General features: G+C 37.9%; 1 protein-coding gene across 3 annotated transcripts in view; it reads right to left on the reverse strand.

Moving 5' to 3' along the window:
• The window catches only part of MAST4 (microtubule associated serine/threonine kinase family member 4), a 292,441-nt gene that overhangs the window by 119,595 nt on the left and 153,351 nt on the right, over positions 1 to 19,495 (reverse strand). The window contains exon 1 of one of the 3 annotated variants that reach the window (XM_051788340.1): positions 11,906 to 13,547. The exons of the other annotated variants lie outside the window; for them this stretch is intronic. Within the exon in view, the coding sequence (XP_051644300.1) occupies positions 11,906 to 11,952 (47 nt within the window). The 5' untranslated portion in view covers positions 11,953 to 13,547. Of the gene's footprint in view, positions 1 to 11,905; positions 13,548 to 19,495 lie in introns of those variants that run through there. 3 annotated transcript variants of the gene reach the window in all.

A 19,495-nucleotide genomic window follows, 5' to 3' on the forward strand; every position in this document is an offset into this window, starting at 1 on the left:
ATCAGTTGTTCAAATTTTAACCACCTTCTTGGATTGCAGTTTACTCCATGCCATCCTCCCTCCCCTCCTCCAGTTTCTGTTTTTAGGTATGGCATATTTTTTATAAGTATTAACAACTTTTGCAGTGGAGATTTTTTTAACTGAATGTATGAAAAAAATTCTACAAAGTAATATCAGGTTTGGATTACAAAATGAGACTGTACCAAGTCTTCAAGATCTTTAAGATCTGTGTATGGCAAAAACATTCAGATTAGCCAATGAACACTCTACTGAGTAACTCATCAAATTACGGTAAAAATGAACACTATGAGAGAATATCTCATGGGGAAATACTTATAGAATATTTTCATTCTCTGTTGTAGAAAGCAGTAAAGCAGTTCAAGAAATCTCCATTCAAGTCATTACTATGACTACTATTACTACTATACTATTACTACTGCATAGCCTTCAAAGTTGTTAGAAAGACATTTTTTCAAACAATATTTTGAATAAAAAATAAAAACTGTCTTCAGACTCAGTGTGGTGTTACAGCACCACTCCACAATTACTGTTATTTGCAAACTCAAATTCATATTGCCTCCTGAAAATGCTTAGAAAGCCTCACATACTGACTTCAAAATTTAACCTTCAATAGTACACACGAAATACAACCTGAAAGGCCAAAAGACTTAAAACTAGCACACAAGTGCTTTAGGAAGAATTTTATGAGAGCTCAGGGAGCAGAGATCAACAAATTGGCATTTAAAATTATTCAGATGAGCTCTCTGTCTGTAGCTTTCAGACTACTAGAGGAAATAACTGTCACAAGAACTTCCTTTATTTCCAACATGCACCTCATACATGAACTAAAAAACAAAAATAACAACACAGGACTATAGTAAAGATCTATATTTCTGGTAAAGTCTCTAAAATTCTGCTATCTGTCCCTGTAAGTTGGAATAAGCTGTAGGGAGAAGGGGCTTATTTTCTTGGTTTACTTGATCTAAAAATATATATAAGTAAATCTTTCTTCTGAACAACATCAAGTAGTATAAGCCACAAATTAAATTGAAAAGGTTATGTGGAATAAGACAAAGAAATATACAAGAATGCAGTTTTCTTCTGGGAGCTATTAAAAGTGTACTTAAAACCTGATCTTGATGATATCAGCAAATTTAAGTTTTATACTACTCCAGAAGCTTTACAAAATATCACCATAACAACACAGGTTTGGCCTCTCTGATTTTGCATCAGTGTGGGGCACATAAAACCATACTTTCTTTAGCACCAGCCCAAAAAAACCATATGGGATCAGAAATTCACATCCCTATATCCCTCTTGGATGAAAACAGACAATGAAGATCCCCCAGGGGATCCCCCGCGTTCACCAGTGGCAACTGTGCAGCTCCTGCCATTCTCAATTGGACCCTCATCTACACTGGTAAAACTCCTTAAGACACTAATAGGCCTATACAGATGTATCTGACTAGCAGTCAACAAAATCCTGATGATTCACAAGCAAAAATCTTCTCCTCTGCTGTGACTCTACAGAGTTCAGAACACATAAAAGTTTTGACAGTATTTCAAAAGCTGAAGTTAAAACAGCACATTTGAGCACATGCGATTACGCCTGGTAAGGGGCTGCTTTTACTTAACCACTCCTCAAAACCCACTTCTAAAAAAAAAAAATCTTACACATGCAATGAAATTGTTTCTCATTTTTCATTTTCTGCAATTCCAACAAAAAAGGTTTCCCTTTGAGCTGTCACAAGTCTTAATATGGCACAGTATGGGGGAAATAGCTGAGGAAAATGTATTTTGGATGGTTAAATAAGTAGTCCCAAAAAGACTTGAGAGAACAGTAAGGACATAACTTCGACTTCAGAGCAGGCAAACTATTTTTGGAAGGGAAAACCAAAGATTAATTTATTTCACCTTGAGGAACTTGTGCTTTATGGTAGATGTTCATGGATATTAATCAGATTACCCTGAGACACGAAACAGCACATTTTCCTAATTTTAAACAAAAATTAATATTTTGAGAAAGAAATGGAGCCAAGTGATTCTTCACCTCATCCACATCAGCCCTTCCCAAGACCTTCCTCTTTCAGGGTAACAAATCAATGGCCTCATCTTTCAGCATACACCTAAAGTCAATGTACTTTGTATTGGTCTCACAAAGCAAAGGCAGAAATAAATTTTAAAGATCAATGTCTGCTTGAGAATCCCTGGGTATGGCAGCTGTATCACACAGACACAGGGATAGGAGACATCCTCTGATATGTCCTCCTCCTATGTCTTTTACAAAACCTTATGAATCCAAGAAGTACCAGTTCTGCAGTAAAATATACAGAAGTAAAGAGACTAAGACCAATTTTAATAGCTAACTCTTCTATGACAATTTTGTTCTGCCTTGAGAGAACCACATTATATCTCTGCACAAGTCTCTCCCCATTACAAAGAGAATATTAGTACCTCCTTTTCTGCAGTATTCACTGTCTGGTCTACCTATATGCTTGCACCGGATTTAATCATTAACCAGTGTGTACAACAGTTGTCACCTTGGCTGTTACTCAGGTCTTCCTACGCAGCTAGTGTTGCCAAAGGCTGTGGAGTGCCAGCCCAAATACACACTGCCACTGCCCTCCCCCTGTGCTGAAACTGCCCCTTGCTCCACTCCTAAAACAGGCCTGCTCTCACAGTAGAGACTCAGCTCAGGGTGCAGCGACACTACCACAAGAGCTAAAAGAGAAGAGGGCGGGAACATGTTCATGGCACAGGGCCAAGGACAGGACTGACAGGGGTTTTGGTCATCATTTCGGCTATGTGTGTCCCTGGGGCAGTTCTGCCAAAAGCAGCTGCCCCCGCCAGCCCTGCAGTCACTCCAAGTGCCCCAGCCCAGCTCAGGTGCAGCAGAACACATAAAGACTGTTCACACCACTTTCCTCCCCACTGAAACATGGGAAGTTTAAAAATATATTACTGCCTTCAGTAATGTAAAAGCCAGACAGCAAACTAAATTCCTGCTGTCCGTTATATTTTTCACACGGGTGCATATGATTTACATGTGCACATAGCATCATACAGAGCTAGAAAACATTTAAAAGCTCTTTAAACATGCTCACTTTCAGAACAACAATTTAAAAAAATCACTAGAAACTTCCCTCTTCATTTTTCTACAGGAGCCATCCATTTCATTGATGGTTTCATAAAACAGACCAATCCAGCCTTTAGAAGACAGCTATTTTACACTTTTTGTCTTTCTCTGATTCTGGAATGCAGGAATGTCATGGGAAAAGAAAGGAAGGTAGGCAGAGAAAGTGGAAGAATAGGAGCACACCAACTAGATTTTTATTTCTGTATTCCACAATTCAGTATATGAATTTAGACACTTTAAATAAAGTTTTGTGTAAATTTAAATATCAGAGGGTTATTTTTATAAAATTATATCAAAAATTTGATACTAATTCTTCCTTTGCTCATAATGGTAACTCATTTATATTACAGATTCAGGTTACATTTAATGAAAATGTGAGCCCTCACCATTTTTTGGCAATTCATGGATATAAAAACTTAATACTGAATGGCTAAGAGCTCTAAGCTATCTGTGACTGACTTTTTTCTTTCAATTCAGTGCCATAGGATGAGATTTAATCCATGCTAGTTATATGTGTAATTGCTGCTCTTGGTAACACGTAAGTAATCAGTTGACAAGATGATCCCATGTAAAATGCAGTGTTTACAACAGCCTCCTCACAAGCTTCCCAAGAAAAAAGACTACATTACCAAAAGGTATAGCTAATAATCCTCATTTGCCCTCCTGCCAACTCAGTTGTAGATGTGGAGAGCTGAACTGGATTTTTCCTCAAGAAAAAGTCTATAAAAAATTTTAACCATTAAAAAAATGTACAAGGACTTTTCTTACTTGCCACCTTCTTTTTTAGGGCTTCAGAATTAATCCTTTCAATCTCTTTGCCAGTTTGGGAAGGTTAGTAACATTTGTGTCTGTAGAGCAGCTGACACTTGTGCAATCCTCACACTCCCCAGTAAAGGCTTTCTGGAAACTTCACCACAATCTTTTCTTTTTTGAGAAATTTTTTCTCTTTTGTAAAAACAAATCTTTTTATCAGCTGAAACCTTCTGCCCAAGAATGAGGATGATGAGAAATTCAAATTAGCTCTCAGTATGAAGAACTTCTTTTTGATCCTGCCTACAAGTAGTAAATTCCTTCACATTGTCCAAAGGCAGGAATGAATCACAAAGCAGATCAACATACCATGCACAACTCAAGCAAACAGAAATCATCAGCCAGCACACATCCTACACTAGTCGTGAAGAAGAATTAGAGCACTCAAAGGCAGCAAATGTGAATTCTCCCCTGGTCACCCCTATTCCACGTAGGCAGCAGTAGAAACTGCTATCATTATTACATGCTACCTTAGAGATTTTTTTCCCCAAGTCCAGCATCAGTGGCATCAGTAAAGCAAAAAGTTGAGCAAAACTACATTTTTTGACTATTCTCTACTGTTCAACCTCAAATGCATGATGTTCTACATTTTTTCATTTATTATTTCAATTTTCTTTATCCTTTTTATTAGAAGCTACAACAATTTCAAGCAAGTAGTATTTCCTTCTTGTCTTTTTCTAATACCTTCCCCACTCCATTCCCCATTACCATGACAAAGAACACCAAATAATCCACAGAAAAGAAAAACACTCTAAAATTATGTCAGAAGCATAAGCATGTTAAATATCTCAGTAGCTGTGCTCAGCTATTTACATTATCATTTTCTGTCTTTTCTTGAAAATCTGCTGCTTTTATTAATTAGTACTAAAACAGCACATATTTCTCCCCCCAACAGCAGATCAACTTTTCAGATGACTCAAACAGAAGATACAAATATAATGGTAAATGTGTGCCTAGCTTCCTGAGATTTGAAAAACCTCTTCATTCCCCATCCTCTCTGAGAAGATAGCTTCACACTGCATCAGCAGGCAGGTATTTCCATCCACAGGATGTTACTGTTTATTTTGAAAAGATCTTCATCATCTAGCTGGCAAAACATTCCCTCTAGACTGCTACTATATGCGGCAACTGCTATAAGCAGAACTTTAAGAAAAACAACTGCCTAAGGAGCAGCTGTGCAACTCAAAGGCCATGAGGCAGATGAGACAGCATGTGAGAGAGAGAAGGAGACAGGAAAATCCTATCCATCCACTCTGCTAAGGCTCCCATGCTAACATTTCTGAGTATGAGCACAAGCAGTTGCACTGAAGTAATTCCTCTTCTCCCACATACAGGAGCACTGAGCTAATTGAACAGGAAATGCTAATTACTTCTATCCTCTAAAACCCAAAACATTTCTTCTTCCCTGTTAACCTAGGTCGAGCTTGAACAGTAACTAATACCTAAAACATTTGCTGTTCAATACACCAGCATCCCTCTACAGCTATAGACAAATACAGCACTAGATTTCAGAGTTAATCAAACTTCTAAAATTTCCATTCCAGGGAAACAGTAACCATTCTGGCAGAGTCTTACATAAATTTCAGGACAAAAGAACCTAAGAAAAATCCCTATGAACTTCAACATTGTTCAGCAGAATCAAGGAAGTCTTCATATATCAATAATTTCTACTCCATTTCTTCAAAAAACATCTGAAAAGTCTGTTCCCAGCATCCTCCAGCATAGGACGGAAAGTGCTCAGACTTGGCACTGTTGGGAGTCTCTTGCTTGCTCAGCAAGGGTAAACAAAAGCCTTGAGGGTTTTCGTTCTGAAGACTATAAAAACACTGAGGGTTGTGTCCATAGCACAGTTTGCATTGCAGGACATCCACACATCTGAAGAAGTAGTTCAGCAGGTCATCCAGATCATGCAAATTAAAAACTTTGTACATTGCTTTTTGATTCTACAAAATTGACATTTTGAAAAAGAGTACTTCCTTCAACACAGAGGGAAGTAATTTGTTCTGGCTGTATAAAATAAAGACCCAATTAGAAAATGCTAATTTTACCTAGCATTCCATACCAACACGATAAACTCCACAGAATATACTGATTTTGCTAATAATTTATTAAAGAAGTATCACAAAAGTCTTTTCACTGAGAAAGAAAAAGTGGGTTTATTTAAATCACATTGAAAATTGCACAAATAAGGGATTTTCATACTATCTCTTCCCTAACAAAAAGGGATATATAAAAAAATTACAATATTTGTTCAGAAACACATAGCAAGCCATTAGGTTATTGCTCCATTTTTCAGTGTTGCATGAAGCCTTGATAGAAGGACTCTCACAAATTAGTTTGGTTTTAACTTTAAAGTATGCTGAAGCAGATTAACATATCCAAGCAACACTACATTCAAAAGGTGGTACCAAATAGGCACAAACATACCTTATTATGTCATTTAACAAGGTGGTAGTTCTCATCCTCACAGTGTCAAGTGAGACCTTTGACCAAAATTAGAAGCGTTTTGTTGTTGGTTTCTTTTTTAATCCATGAGGCATTGATAACTCATTAGTAACGCATTTCAAAAACCACCTTCCCTATGGAGCAGAACCTCGGTGACTGACACCTATGAAATCCCTGACTAGCTATTTAATTTTCTACATGAAAAAGAAAATAAAGAAGGAAAAGAAGTTTCTCTGTATCAGAAATATCCATCAATTATTATTTATTATGATAATTTTACATAACAGGAAGAATTTAATAGTATTTTTAAATCATTCAATGATTTTCTGATCTCATGAAGCCTTTCTGGTAAGTATCAAAAATAATTATTCTTATGAATGAACCTGGGAGTAGAAGAAAAAAGAGGGTGAGAAGGATGTTCTATGTGGCTGTTAGTGCTTATCTTAAAATCCTCCTAGTCCTGAGTAAGAAACAGTTCTACCAGTGTACTGTACATCACTGTCTTCTTCTAAATCACTCAACTCACTAAGCATACTGCTATTCCTCAGGTAAGCAAAAAATAGCCATGTGTTTCATGAATCACCCACATTTCTGAACTCACCTTAAACTTCTCACAAAGCAGAATACAATTTGAAGTATGATGACAGGAAGCAAACTAAAAAATTTCAGTAGCAATACATTCCTAAGCAAGCAGTCAAAGCAACACAGAATTACGCATCAATATCTTGAGCCTCTGTACTCAATTTTGATGTCTCAAAATATGGATTATCCTGTGTTTTTTCCACAAAACACTTAAATTCAGAACATATTTTGGATCGCAGAGACATACTTAATTTTTTTTTTCAATTTTCCCTTTGCAGTATGTTTTGATTGTCAGGTTTTGGATGCAGAAGAAAACATCAACAACGGAAGTTTACTTGCTTACCTCCAAAAATGAAAAGCGAACAGAGGACTGCATGGACTGCAGGGACTTGTTGGGGTTGGGCTCAGGCTCCTTGGGGTGAGACTGCAAGTTAAAATAATGTCATCTCTAGTGAACAGAAGGTTTAGCAAGAGTTGCATGTTTTAGCGTAGGAGTTATGAAAGGAGTTTCGGTTATAACCAAAACATGACCATCCTTCTGAATGAAGTGATTGACAGTGGCTATGGTTTCTGACTTAAGATGAAACTGATTTAAAAAAAACCAAACATGAGAACTGGTGCTGATGCACATGCTTGACTAGGTTAGACTTCCTCCAGGAACAATACTTTTGTACAAAGTCCCTAGAGAGGTGAAAAATGGTAACTTGTTTCAGGTATCCAGCCAAACAGACATATTATGTATGAGACATTTTTTTCCTCTTAAAAAAAAAATCTTAGGTTTTTTTAAAAGTTTTTTATATGCAAATCAGATTTATTAAAAACAAAAGGAAAACTAAAACTGATGATGATCTTTCATCAGCAGTAAGAAAACTGCAATAAAAATTTCCAGTTTGAGAGCCTAAAATTTGCACACTTACTAAAAATTAGAAGTGCCCTAGTTAGCATCCATTTCAGTATGAAATGTTTCCTTACAAATGTGATATGGATATAAACAATTCATTCATATAACCCTTACTTGAGCATTTTACTTCAAAGGTGCCTTCAAGAAGTTGTCTCAAGTGCATCTCCATTCAAAAGGTTTCTCAATAAAACAGAAGGCCACTGATACATTTCACAGATGCTCTTTAAAAATTTACTCATGCTATCACATGCACTTGCCCCCATAAAATTTGCAAGAAAACTTTTTTTAGAACATGCTTAATAGCATGCCTTTCGTTGCAAGTTGCTGAAGCTATCTCCCCAAAAAACCCATGCAACTTTGCATTCTGTGCAGACTGAGTGAAGGCAGAAACTTACAGGGAACTTTTTCCAGCTCACCTTCATAAGGATTTGTTCTGCTATGTACTAGACCCTTGCAATCAGCCACTGCTAGCACTCCTGCCCTGTCCCCACTGAAGATGCAGATGGCCAATATGCTAAGCACATTTAGGTCCAGTTCATGTTTTAAATTGCATAACACTTTGCTAGATTTCAATGCATTCACTTCAATACCTTTCTCGGTGGATACCTGATTCAGTTCTTTTCTGAACATTCTAGCAGGAATAATACTACCTCTTCTAGAACAGATTAAGGATGACTTTTTTTTGACATTGTACATCTTTCCTTCTTGAGGTGCCTTGGAGAGAGCACAAAGTTTGGCAGGGACATGCACACTGAGATAAGGATGGGCCTTGCTGTTAATTTCTGACATGGCAGGGCAAATTCCTCTGGCTGCTGGCTGTGCCTGCATAATCCCCGAACTAGGTGCACAGAAGAGCACGCTGCCAATGCAGCCCAGCAGCTGGGTATAAAACTGGCTTGGTTTCAGCTGCAGACTAGCCGTGCTAGCACAACAGCACATCTGAGAGTCACCACATCTGAGCTATTAAGATCTGTTAAGACCCAATGGGTCAATATACCACCCTAAAAATGGCTAAACTGAACCCAGGCTCATACCAGTCAGCCCATGAAGGCCTGTGGAAAAAGATGTGGATTAAACAACAGATTTTTGCTGTTCCACTGGAGCAGTCTCTACTGCACTGCACTGACCTGCTGCAACATGCACTGGAAAGGTCGTTTCTGTATGATCAGTACAGGTTTGTAAGAAGTGGTTTTGCATTTCTAAGCTTTATCAGCACTGTCTCTTATTCTCCACTACAGGCTGGTCTGCTGCAGCATAGCTGGTAGTTTTCCCCCAGTTGTGCCCCTTTTGTCCATCCGTCAGTGTGGCCCTCACTGACTGCAGGCTGGGAAACAGTCCCGTGCTGCACCGTCAGTGCTTGCACTGCTGTTCCTCCGGGACATAGCAAGGGAAGAGGTGGAGGCAAGTGATGCAGACCACAACCAGCCTCCATCAGGACCAGAAGCACGGAGGGAAGCTGTCACTGATCCAGAGAGAATCCAGGTGGAGGAAGAACTGGCACCAGCTGGCCAAAGACACAGGGCTGCAGCAGACAGAGAGCAAGGGAACTGCTGTGGAGTAACAACTGTGGGCAAGGAACCTCCTAAGGCCAGAATAGTTAAAAGGAGAGCTCTGGCACTGAATGAGAACAACATATTAACTTCAAACCCCAGAATGAGATCCCTAAGTCACTTTACTGTGATCAAATTCTAGTGATACCCCATGGCAAAGGACATCTCCCTCCCTCTACTGGATGGCCTACACACAGCAAGTGGAAGTCCTACACTTCCTAGTAGCTACTCATATTGTTCCTCATTTCCACTACTGTAACACATTAGAGCCAGAGTTATGGCACAGACTCTGGGCATCCAATATCAAATGTGCTAGTACTATGGATCTAAAAATTCCCACTATGGGATGACACTGGTGTGTCAATCCATTTCTTCTACAGAACTTGCTTTTCAGCTTTGCTTTTTTTAAGACCTAGAAAAACCTGTTAAAACAAATTATCACAGTGTATGACAGGCAGTCTTACTTCTTACATTTACTAAATTTGGAGTGCTTTATTTCAGATCTTTAATATTCTTTGAAATAGCTTTCTGCAAGTAATGAATATAAAGTAGACAGACTGTGCTAATTTCTCAGGGAGACAACATAATTCTAGTCTCAACATTTAAACTTTACTGAAAGAAAATTCACGAGAATCAGGGTGCGAGGAATAAATTGGATTTTTTTTCCCCCTAGATATCCTCTTTTATAAATGATTGCAAATAAGAATTTGGGAGACATGACTTAAGTCTGCATTGACTCTGGCAAATCATGAGAGAATGACTCTATGGGAATCATTACATGCCAGCAACCAAAATATGATACTTTCTTTTCTCTAAAAGTAAATCAAGCTCAGAAAGTAGCAAGTGTGATGGCAAAAGAAGGTGTAATATATGGGAAAATTAAATATATTCAGACAACATTTTAGCAAAAGCAATGATCAATACTGAATTTAAAATATAATTATTAATTTTACCTGTCTTAAATATTGTCAAAATATGGTAGAGTAAGTGTAATTATGTCAGGTTACCATGAAAAAGGAGGAGGCAGTAAACAATTACCTCATATTACAAAAACGCACACATACATTGAAAAAAACAGTAACACGAATCCTTTTTCATCCTTTGCAGGTAGTGATGTTACTCTTATATGATGATTACATAATTCAATGAAGACTGATTTAAAAATATTTAAATTGCCACATCTTAAAAGAAGTATAATTATATTCATGGAAACCATTTTAATGAGGTCTCTGGTAAGACTCCTCCTCCAAAACTCACGAGAAATTAGTAATGCTCTTTTTGTAAGAAAAATACCTAGAGCACAGCCTGCTCACAGCTAACACACACTGCTCTTAGCAGAAGATATGTGACTGAAATGCAGAATTTCTCTGAGACATTTCACAAATATAGTTCTGGGAAACCCAATATAATATTTACATTTGTTCCTTTGAATAAAGTGCTCTATCACCTTCATGTGATTAACAGAATAAATTATTTGCTATGCTACACATTGACCTGTAGCCCTCTCTTTAAAACATGGCAGATGTCAGAGATAATAGATATCATAGCGGAATAACTTTACCGCAGGCATCTGCAGCATTCAGGGTTTGGGGTTTTTTTCTCCAGCAAGAATGGGGCAGTCCCAGGGAGTACCAAAGGGTCTGACACAACCGTATCTATTTACCTAGATAAAATTCGCAAGTTCTCATGGTGGCTATAACATGCATACATACATGTCTGACATGTCAGTGCAGACTGCAGGTATGTATGTATACATGTATAGAAATAAATATTTGGCTTTGATTAACAAATCTCAGGTAAACATATGCTGGCATTTATGAATAAAAGACTATACTTACTATCACTATGTATTAAAATTACACATTTTCATTTAGCTACTCTCTAAATAGCTGAAAGCACACAAACTAGTTAATCAGTTTTAAGCAAGCACAGGTAAACACACTGCTAAATTAGGTAAACATACTTACTGCAGAAATTATCAGAAATCCTCTAGAATGTCAATACAGTTCATTAGTGCAGTTACGTATGTAAAATACATGTCGTTCCTGATGGATTTTCACAGACAGCATTTCTATAATGCTTTAATTTCTTGCAGCGCTCTCTATTTTTCAGCATAGAAAGAGGCCTTTCTAAAAGGCAGCACTGGGATAGACAAATAGTAACAGAGAGCTGGAGAGAAAGACAGACACCATGGCCTACTGACAGATTCTCCCCCTGTGAGCTGACAAGATGTTTCATGCACTGAGATTCAGTAACTTCAAATATGCAGAAATGCTTTCTTTCCAAACACACTGCAATATCCCGGCTCCAGGCTCACACATTTGCTGAAACCAACTGCAGTGCATTGAAAACATGTTCTTTCAACGTGGAGCTGCAGTGCTCCCAGACTGTCAGCATAAATGTATGTTAAACAGCTTCTGATTGCACAAAAGCCGGCATCATGCAGAAACCATTAAAACATTAAAGACAGACAATACTTACTCCAAGGTCAGCCCTGGAATTTGTAGCCTTTCCCGCTGGGCTTTCATTGCTGTTAGGTGCTACCACACTCTATTGTAATCATGACACACATTCACGGGCAGCATTCTGGCGATGACAGAGAGCCAAAAGAACCACTATAAAGGAATGGACTAAGGATCTCTTGGGGCGGGGGGAGGACCGTAAATTGGGGTCCTTCCACCTCTAGCTGTCACGAAGAGCTACCAGCTGCCTCTCTCAGGTCAGTGGCAGCGGCACGCCGCACCAGTTTTGTAAAGCAAACAGCACCTTCAGTTGTGCACACCAAGTAATTCATCCCCGGAATTCCGCAGCAGCAGCCACTGCGCCAGCACACGCGCACGCACACACACACGCTGCACCTCGGAGGATGGAGAGGTTCCCCTCGCTATGCCAGCCCACCACGCAGAAGAGCCTCTGCGCTTAACACAGTTTCTCTCAGCAAATGTCAAACATCCGCCACCCCCTCTGATCCTGCTGAATAGGATTTAGTCATCTTCTTTAAGTCACATTATCCCTTTCCCTGGTAAACAGACAGGCAGTTTCTGCAGCGATGGAACAGCAAACTGCTGAATGAAAAACAGGCTTTTCTCCTTTAATGGGGAAAATTACCTGCCAAAGCTTTCAAAGAACAAACATGTTGTAACACAAAGGTTAAAAAAAAAGGAAGAGTCATCATTCTGTTCTGTCATGTTTGCACCTGAATTTTAAAGGGAAATCATCTATCATTTACATTAAGGTTGAGAGCCAAACCTAGAAATTGCTGAAAAATCTACCAATTTCAGCTTTAAAGGTAATGTCACTTAAAAGGTAACGTCACCTAAAAGTAAACCACTACGCAACTTTTTTGTAAAGACAGTTTTAGATCACTGCCACTATGTAGGATGTTTAACTTATTTTATTCATTTTTTATGTACTTTCTCTTCTCTTGAGGTTATCATTTTAATAAATACTGTGAATTGTTCCATGAAGACTAGCAATTTTTTCAGTGTTCTGTAAAAAAGCAGGAAAAGCAAAGTGCAAGTGCTGATTTTTAGTAAGTTAAGAGCTAGAATATTTTATCTCATCCGCCTACTTTTCCTGTATACAATATAATAATGTCGACCACATGATTTTATTTTTTTGCCAGAGCTCTGGACCTTCTCTGTGCATGGACAACTTCTATGGACTAGTCAAAGCAAAGGACCAAATGAAGCTGCTACTTTTTGGGTCCTTGGCTCAGTTCTGGAAGAAATGCGTGAGTTCACAGGTACGCAGCCATAGGTTTCAGAGACAGAGGGAAATCTCCTTGTTATGAAAACCGCTGAACTGGGTTTGGTGAACTACATTGCTTTTTCAACCACACAGTAGAAAAGAATAACTAAATTCTCTCTTTTATGTTTCCCACTGCAAAGTGTCTCCTTTTGTGTCTCCTACTCCTTTGTTTCTACTACAAAGTATTTTAAATCTCTGTTATGTATTACCTGAAGCCTTCATTTACAGATATTGAAAACAAAACTGAAGGATACACAGAATTCTGCATTGAAATTTTTAAAACATAAGAGACATCTAGATTCTGAATCTAGCTGAGGTCCCACCAAACATTACTAAGCCAAACAATTTCTCTGAAGAAGTTCTAAATTCTACTACCTCCTAAAGGAAAGAGAAAGGACAAGATTTAAGGAGTGAAATTCAGGCTCACAAACTGCAATGGGTGAATTCACAGATTTGTAAAGGCACAAAAATCAGTTAGGTGCCCAGCTCTGAACAGCACTTTCAAAACACGTTTCTCAAATTTTATTCAGAACACAAGCAAAACATCAGTGTTTTGAAGATATTCTCAAACTGAAAAATATAGTACAAGAATCAACTGTCTAACGGTCAAACAACTCTGCTGCTGAAACTATCCAGTGAAGCTGCCCATGTCTACATGATTTGAGTCTGGAGACAACACTTTAGGAACAGAAATTTAACAAGAGAGCAGCAGAGTGTGGGATATTAGAGTCACGGGTCCCTGCCTCTCCCCTAGCTGCCTAGAACAGGCATCTCCCTTGCTCAGCACCTCTCAAACCAAGCTCTGTTCCCTTAAAAATCCGTCCAAAAAAATCTTTTTTACATAATACTTCTTCAGTTGCTGAAAAGTCCTATTTCTGATGGAGACAGAAAATTTCAACAGGCAAACTGTGACTATGCGCACACCACATGTATACACTTTCAGTTAAGTTGTAAATGATATTCAAAGGGCTTAACTTTGTGCATCCTAACCTTTAGTTTGGTGCTTCATCCCGTTATCTGTGTAAGCATATGCACACAGAACACCCAAGTAATTATTTGTTGTTTTGTAAAATTGTTAAGTTTTCAATGAAGGCACAGAGAGTAGGAGACAGCGTAACGCCTCAAGGAGGGCAGCCAGCTCCACTGAATCAGGGTGCACCACAACTATTTCTGTAAACCAGCAAAAGGACTAGCTCTGAAGGAGAAGGTGTGCTTTGATCAAAAGCACAATACAAATTTTACATACTACTTCCACAAGGCCAATTTTAATACTGAGGTGAACAGAAGGCCACAATCAAGGCATTTTGGTTGATTGCCTCCACGTGCAAAAGAATAGTCTGTCACTAAACACTACTTCATCATGAAACATGATAGTTAGGTATTTCGTGCATTTTACCTGCAGGAGGGCAACACGGTCAGCTTGTCTTGTCTATAAAGGAAACTGAATTGGACTGGAAGTTGTGTACAGCCAGTTAAACATAAACAACTGCACCTAAGGGCTATTTTAGGACCACAGTAAATCAACCTTTCTCCTGAGCTAATTTCTGCAAGCACTTCCCATCGCATTAATCGTAAATTATTCTAAACTGAGATTGAGCTATAAATTGACATTGAAAATTCTTCTACTATACATTTTGCCTGAAGCTTAGAAAATCATGATTTACTGAAAAAGAGAGATGAATACATAGTAAAAGATCAAATTCTTCTCATTGTTACAATCTTACAGTTTTTGCAGGAGTAAATGGGAACTGCTTCATGCATGTGGGAGCAAAAACCAGCAGCGATTTAATTAGATGAAGCCTTGCAAGTAAAAGCTGACTTCGAATTTGATCAAAACAACTGTTTTCTCTTAATTTTGGACTGCTTAGATACCATCTCACCAACACAGAGTTGAGGAAGCAAGCAGAAGTTAAAAAGGAGGCCTACTGTACTACAAAAGATAAATCTAGATTAACTTGAACATACTGGCAAATTTATTGACATGACTTCAATAGAGAAAATGTCTCATTTGGAAAGAATCTAAAACAAAAATTCACTAACAGCATTGAAGAACTGTAAGAATTGTATTGCCCTGCAAATGTAAACCCTGGTCTCCTCTTAGCTAGTTCAAGAGCTGAAAAGCAAATTTAAAAAGTGAAATGTAACAATAAATGGCTCAAGTTATTCATTTAAGTCCTTACTGAGGTCTCCCTGTTTAGCAATCACAGATATCTGGTAAAAATCAAGCAAAACCCGCAAAGCACAGCAGAATGTTTATGTCGTTGAAACACAAACCAGAAAGATTTTTCTTCCACTGCACAGTTATTAATATTCTGTGCTTTCAAGGTACCCCTCTTCTGCAGATGTTGGCTATGCTTCCTTTTTCCTCTTAAATAATGGTAAAACAATAATACCATTAACAGTGGAGGTGCCACTGGCTTTCATTAGTCTCTAACATTTAACAACAATTACATTAAGATAATAAACAAGTCAATGCATGCTTTTTTTCTGCATGCACTCTTGGCTAATGTTTTCCAAAGGTACTCAAGGGTTAGTAGTCAACTCTCAAAGGATAATGACAACAGATACCTTTCTGTCATAATTCTTAAACCAAAGATCTGCATTTCTGATTAATCTGAAATTTCTATCATCTAATCTGTTTAGCATCTCAATTCAGAGATTCTGGTTCATTGGTAACACTGTAGTTTATAAAGAAGTTCTAACTGGAATGATACCGAAGCAGTTGACTGCAACACTGCTTCTTGGCATCACTGAGACACAAAACATAGCACGAAAGAAATGGGATGAAAGAACACACACAGCCTCTTTCTGCATTCTTTCAACAGAGCACGCCTGGGCACATTATTAACTACATACAAAAGAAGTCTGAAATATGAATCTACTAGTTTGTTACCTCTGGCTGAAGTCAACAGACTGACCAATGCAATGCATGTAAAGCAAATCTCATGTTTTAGCTTTAGCTCTCTGCTAAAAATAAAATATTCTTCATATCGATGTCTAACTGCGAGTTTGTTCAGGGTTGTTTGGCTATTTATGACTTTCCCCAGAAGTATTTGAGATAGGTCACAGCTAAGGAAGCAACACCAGATAGTAAAAGGAATCCTTTTCCTTAGATCCCTGCCTGGTATGTCTCGCTCATATGCTCAAACTCAAAATAATTGCCCAATTTGCAATTGCAAGGAATATTTCATCTTGGTCAGATTACATAAGGAAAAGGAGAGGGGCTGTCCTGTTTGCTTCACTGGGGAAGGAAGGAAGTGGATGAAATGACAGAACGTGTTTGCACTTGCCCACAACCAAGAGCTCAGTTTACATGATGGGCTTAGCATGGCATGCAGAAATAAATTACTTGTCACTGCAGGGCAGAGGGCAGACCTTGGTAGAACCTATATGGTCCTGGGTTATCAGTGTTCAATACAAGCCAGTCCACAGCACTATAAACTCCCATGTTAGGGGGATGACTGTTTGGTATCCCACGACAGAAAGTCATACTAGATAACCCTTCTAGCCTTAAGTTCTGTTACGTTTCAACATTGTGGATGTACTGACATTTACAGGCATATCCATAAATCTGACACCAGTAAGCAATTTTCAATAATGTATTTTAATAATGCGTCACTGGAGTACCCAGTAAAAGCCCAAGAGGTCTTGCCTACTTTGCCAGAGTCTGTTTAGAGCTGTAACTCTTACTATTCTGTAAGGGATTTGTTTTTAAATTATAGTTTTAAAAAGCACTCTATTAAATTCAAATGTATTTTAATAACTTTCTATAAATTGGTTGCATATTCTGGTGATAGCTCTGTGGTATTGTTTGTATTACTAAACAATGGAATGGAGCAAAGGAATGTGTATTTTAGCAATGTTAATTAACCAATAAAAATAACAGAATTGCTGTGTAGATCTCTGGTAAGTTAACCCAGTAACCGGCTGTCACATTGAACATCTTAATTAAATCCACTAATCCTAAAACACTGCAGACAAAAGCAATCAATAAACGTGCACCAGCCAAGATGTGGCAAAATCTCTCCACATCACCACACACTCCCATTCTTCCACAGAGAGTTTCAATAGACAGTTCTTATATTTTCCCTAGAGCCAGGACAACCTCCTTGTATGTGCAAACAGGTGACTGTGAGTTAAAGTGGGACTGATGTGACTGGTACTTGTCTATTTTTTGTCTAAACATCATTTGAATTATTACCATAGATGACACCAGCAAGAGGTGCCATCCAAAGACGTGTTAAATAGCCTTCCTTGTATTCCACCAAGCAGTTTCCCATCTCCTTTAACTAGGCAGCATCATTTTGTATCTGCCTGTGAACGCTCAAAAATAACATTCCATACAAAATCAAAAGCTCAATCAATAAAACAGCACACCCTTTGACAAAATTTTTTTAATGGAAAACTCCCAGAGTAACTATTTCAGATTTAAAGACAACTTCCTATCATATTTCACATACTATAAGAATAAAAAAAAAAATTAAAAAAATTAAAAAGCAATAAAAATATCTCTACTAATAAAGGCTTGTATCAGCAGACTTCAAGCTAATACTAAAACTGTAAAAAGCTTGAGAAATTACACATTAATAATAATTATGGTCCCAATCTGCACCACCTTTCAACACAAAAAAGGTAGCATTAAAAAAATCAGAGGCAAAAATAGATCTAATTTTTGAAGAGTTCTATATTACAGAGTTTAAACAGTTATTTTCTAACATTTAAGATCCTTTTTACACAACCCAAACCCAGGCTCTAAATGAGCATTTGTTTATCTCATCTTTATTTAAGCTATTTTTCAGTGCTAATTGATGGCATTTAACTTTCCTATATTTATTTTTCATCAAAAGAATAAAAACATAAAAAAACCTTGAAAACATAAAAATCCTCTACTGAATAGTTTTCCAAGACCATTATGGTATCTATAAATCTTCTTCAAAAAGTTAAAGGACAAATAGGAAATTCTATGATTCCATTATCCAGCCTGCAGCTGCATTTTCCCCAAACTCTACACCCATCTATCAACAACTAATAGGTATGTATGTACAGAGTTACCAAGCTCTGTTTTGGCTGATTGATAGCTGATTCTTTATTAAGGCCCTATCATGCACACAAATACAGGTACGCCTGCAGAAGCTTCTGCAGGCTACACAAGTATGCTCAATTATTTTTTTTTTAAATTCACCTTCTAGTTCCCTTGGAGGCAGGCAAGCGCTCTGAGCGGAGGTGAGCAGCAGAAAGAGAGCCATCAGTCTCTTACAAAAAAAAAAAAAACTCAAGAAGCTTGAAGCTTGAGTCTTTTTTTGACCTGTCTTATGCTTACGTGAAGCCCTACACACATTTCCACAGGAAATCCTGTCGTTTCAGACAAGTATAAATGAATAATGTCTGTTACGAGACAGTATTTTCTTCCATGAAAGCAGATACGTAAAATATGGCATCAAGCTTCAGCAGAAAGTTTGGGCAAATAATCCCACGGACATAATGACAGATTATAAAGAAAGCTAGAAGGAAGTCAAGAGATCATATTTTCCTTCCCCCAAAGAGGTCTATTATACCTATATTACCCTTATTGCTCCAGTCAGGTGTTTGTTTCATCTGTTCTTAAAAGCTGATAGCGATTCCACAACTCCTCTGCTTCACTGTTGAGAGATGCTAAGGCCTTCAACAGTTTCCAAGGTAAATCCCCCTTGTTCCAACTTAAACACATTATGTCTTGCTGTACACCCCAAGAACACACAAAACACTTTTACTTCCAACTCACAGCAGATGTTCCAGACACTGGAAGATTTTCACGAACATCCCTCAGCCTTTCATTCTCTGGAGTAAATAACCCTAGCTTGGTAAATATTTTTCCATATACCATGTCAAATTTTCAAACCAGTTGATAGCTGTCATTTCCTCTCAGCTGATCCATCTCAACACACAGAACTCCAATAAAAGACCTTATAAATTCTGTGTGGGAAAGAATAATGATGCATGTTTTGCAGCTCAAAATATCTGCTTCCCAGCACGATGTACCCACTGACCCCCATCAGCATCACACTGTAGATTATCACAGATCCTCTTCTGCAAACTGACACTTATCCAACTATCTTGCACTTGAAAATCAGATTATTTTCTGGGCTGTTCTATTTTACTTGGTATAATTTCTCCAGGTTGTCAGAATGATTTTGAAACCCCATACTGTTCTTCAATATATTTGCATTCTTCTCAGCTTGTTGCCTGCTGCAAACTTAATAAACACCATCTATTCCATCACCTAGGTCACTAATGAAAAATAATGACTAAAACCAGTCAACCAGATTTATTACATCTGCAGCC

The sequence above is a fragment of the Manacus candei genome, unplaced genomic scaffold (genome assembly GCF_025592945.1).
Source record: "Manacus candei isolate 608988 ecotype Guabito, Panama unplaced genomic scaffold, ASM2559294v1 h1tg000024l, whole genome shotgun sequence".
Lineage (NCBI taxonomy): Eukaryota > Metazoa > Chordata > Aves > Passeriformes > Pipridae > Manacus > Manacus candei.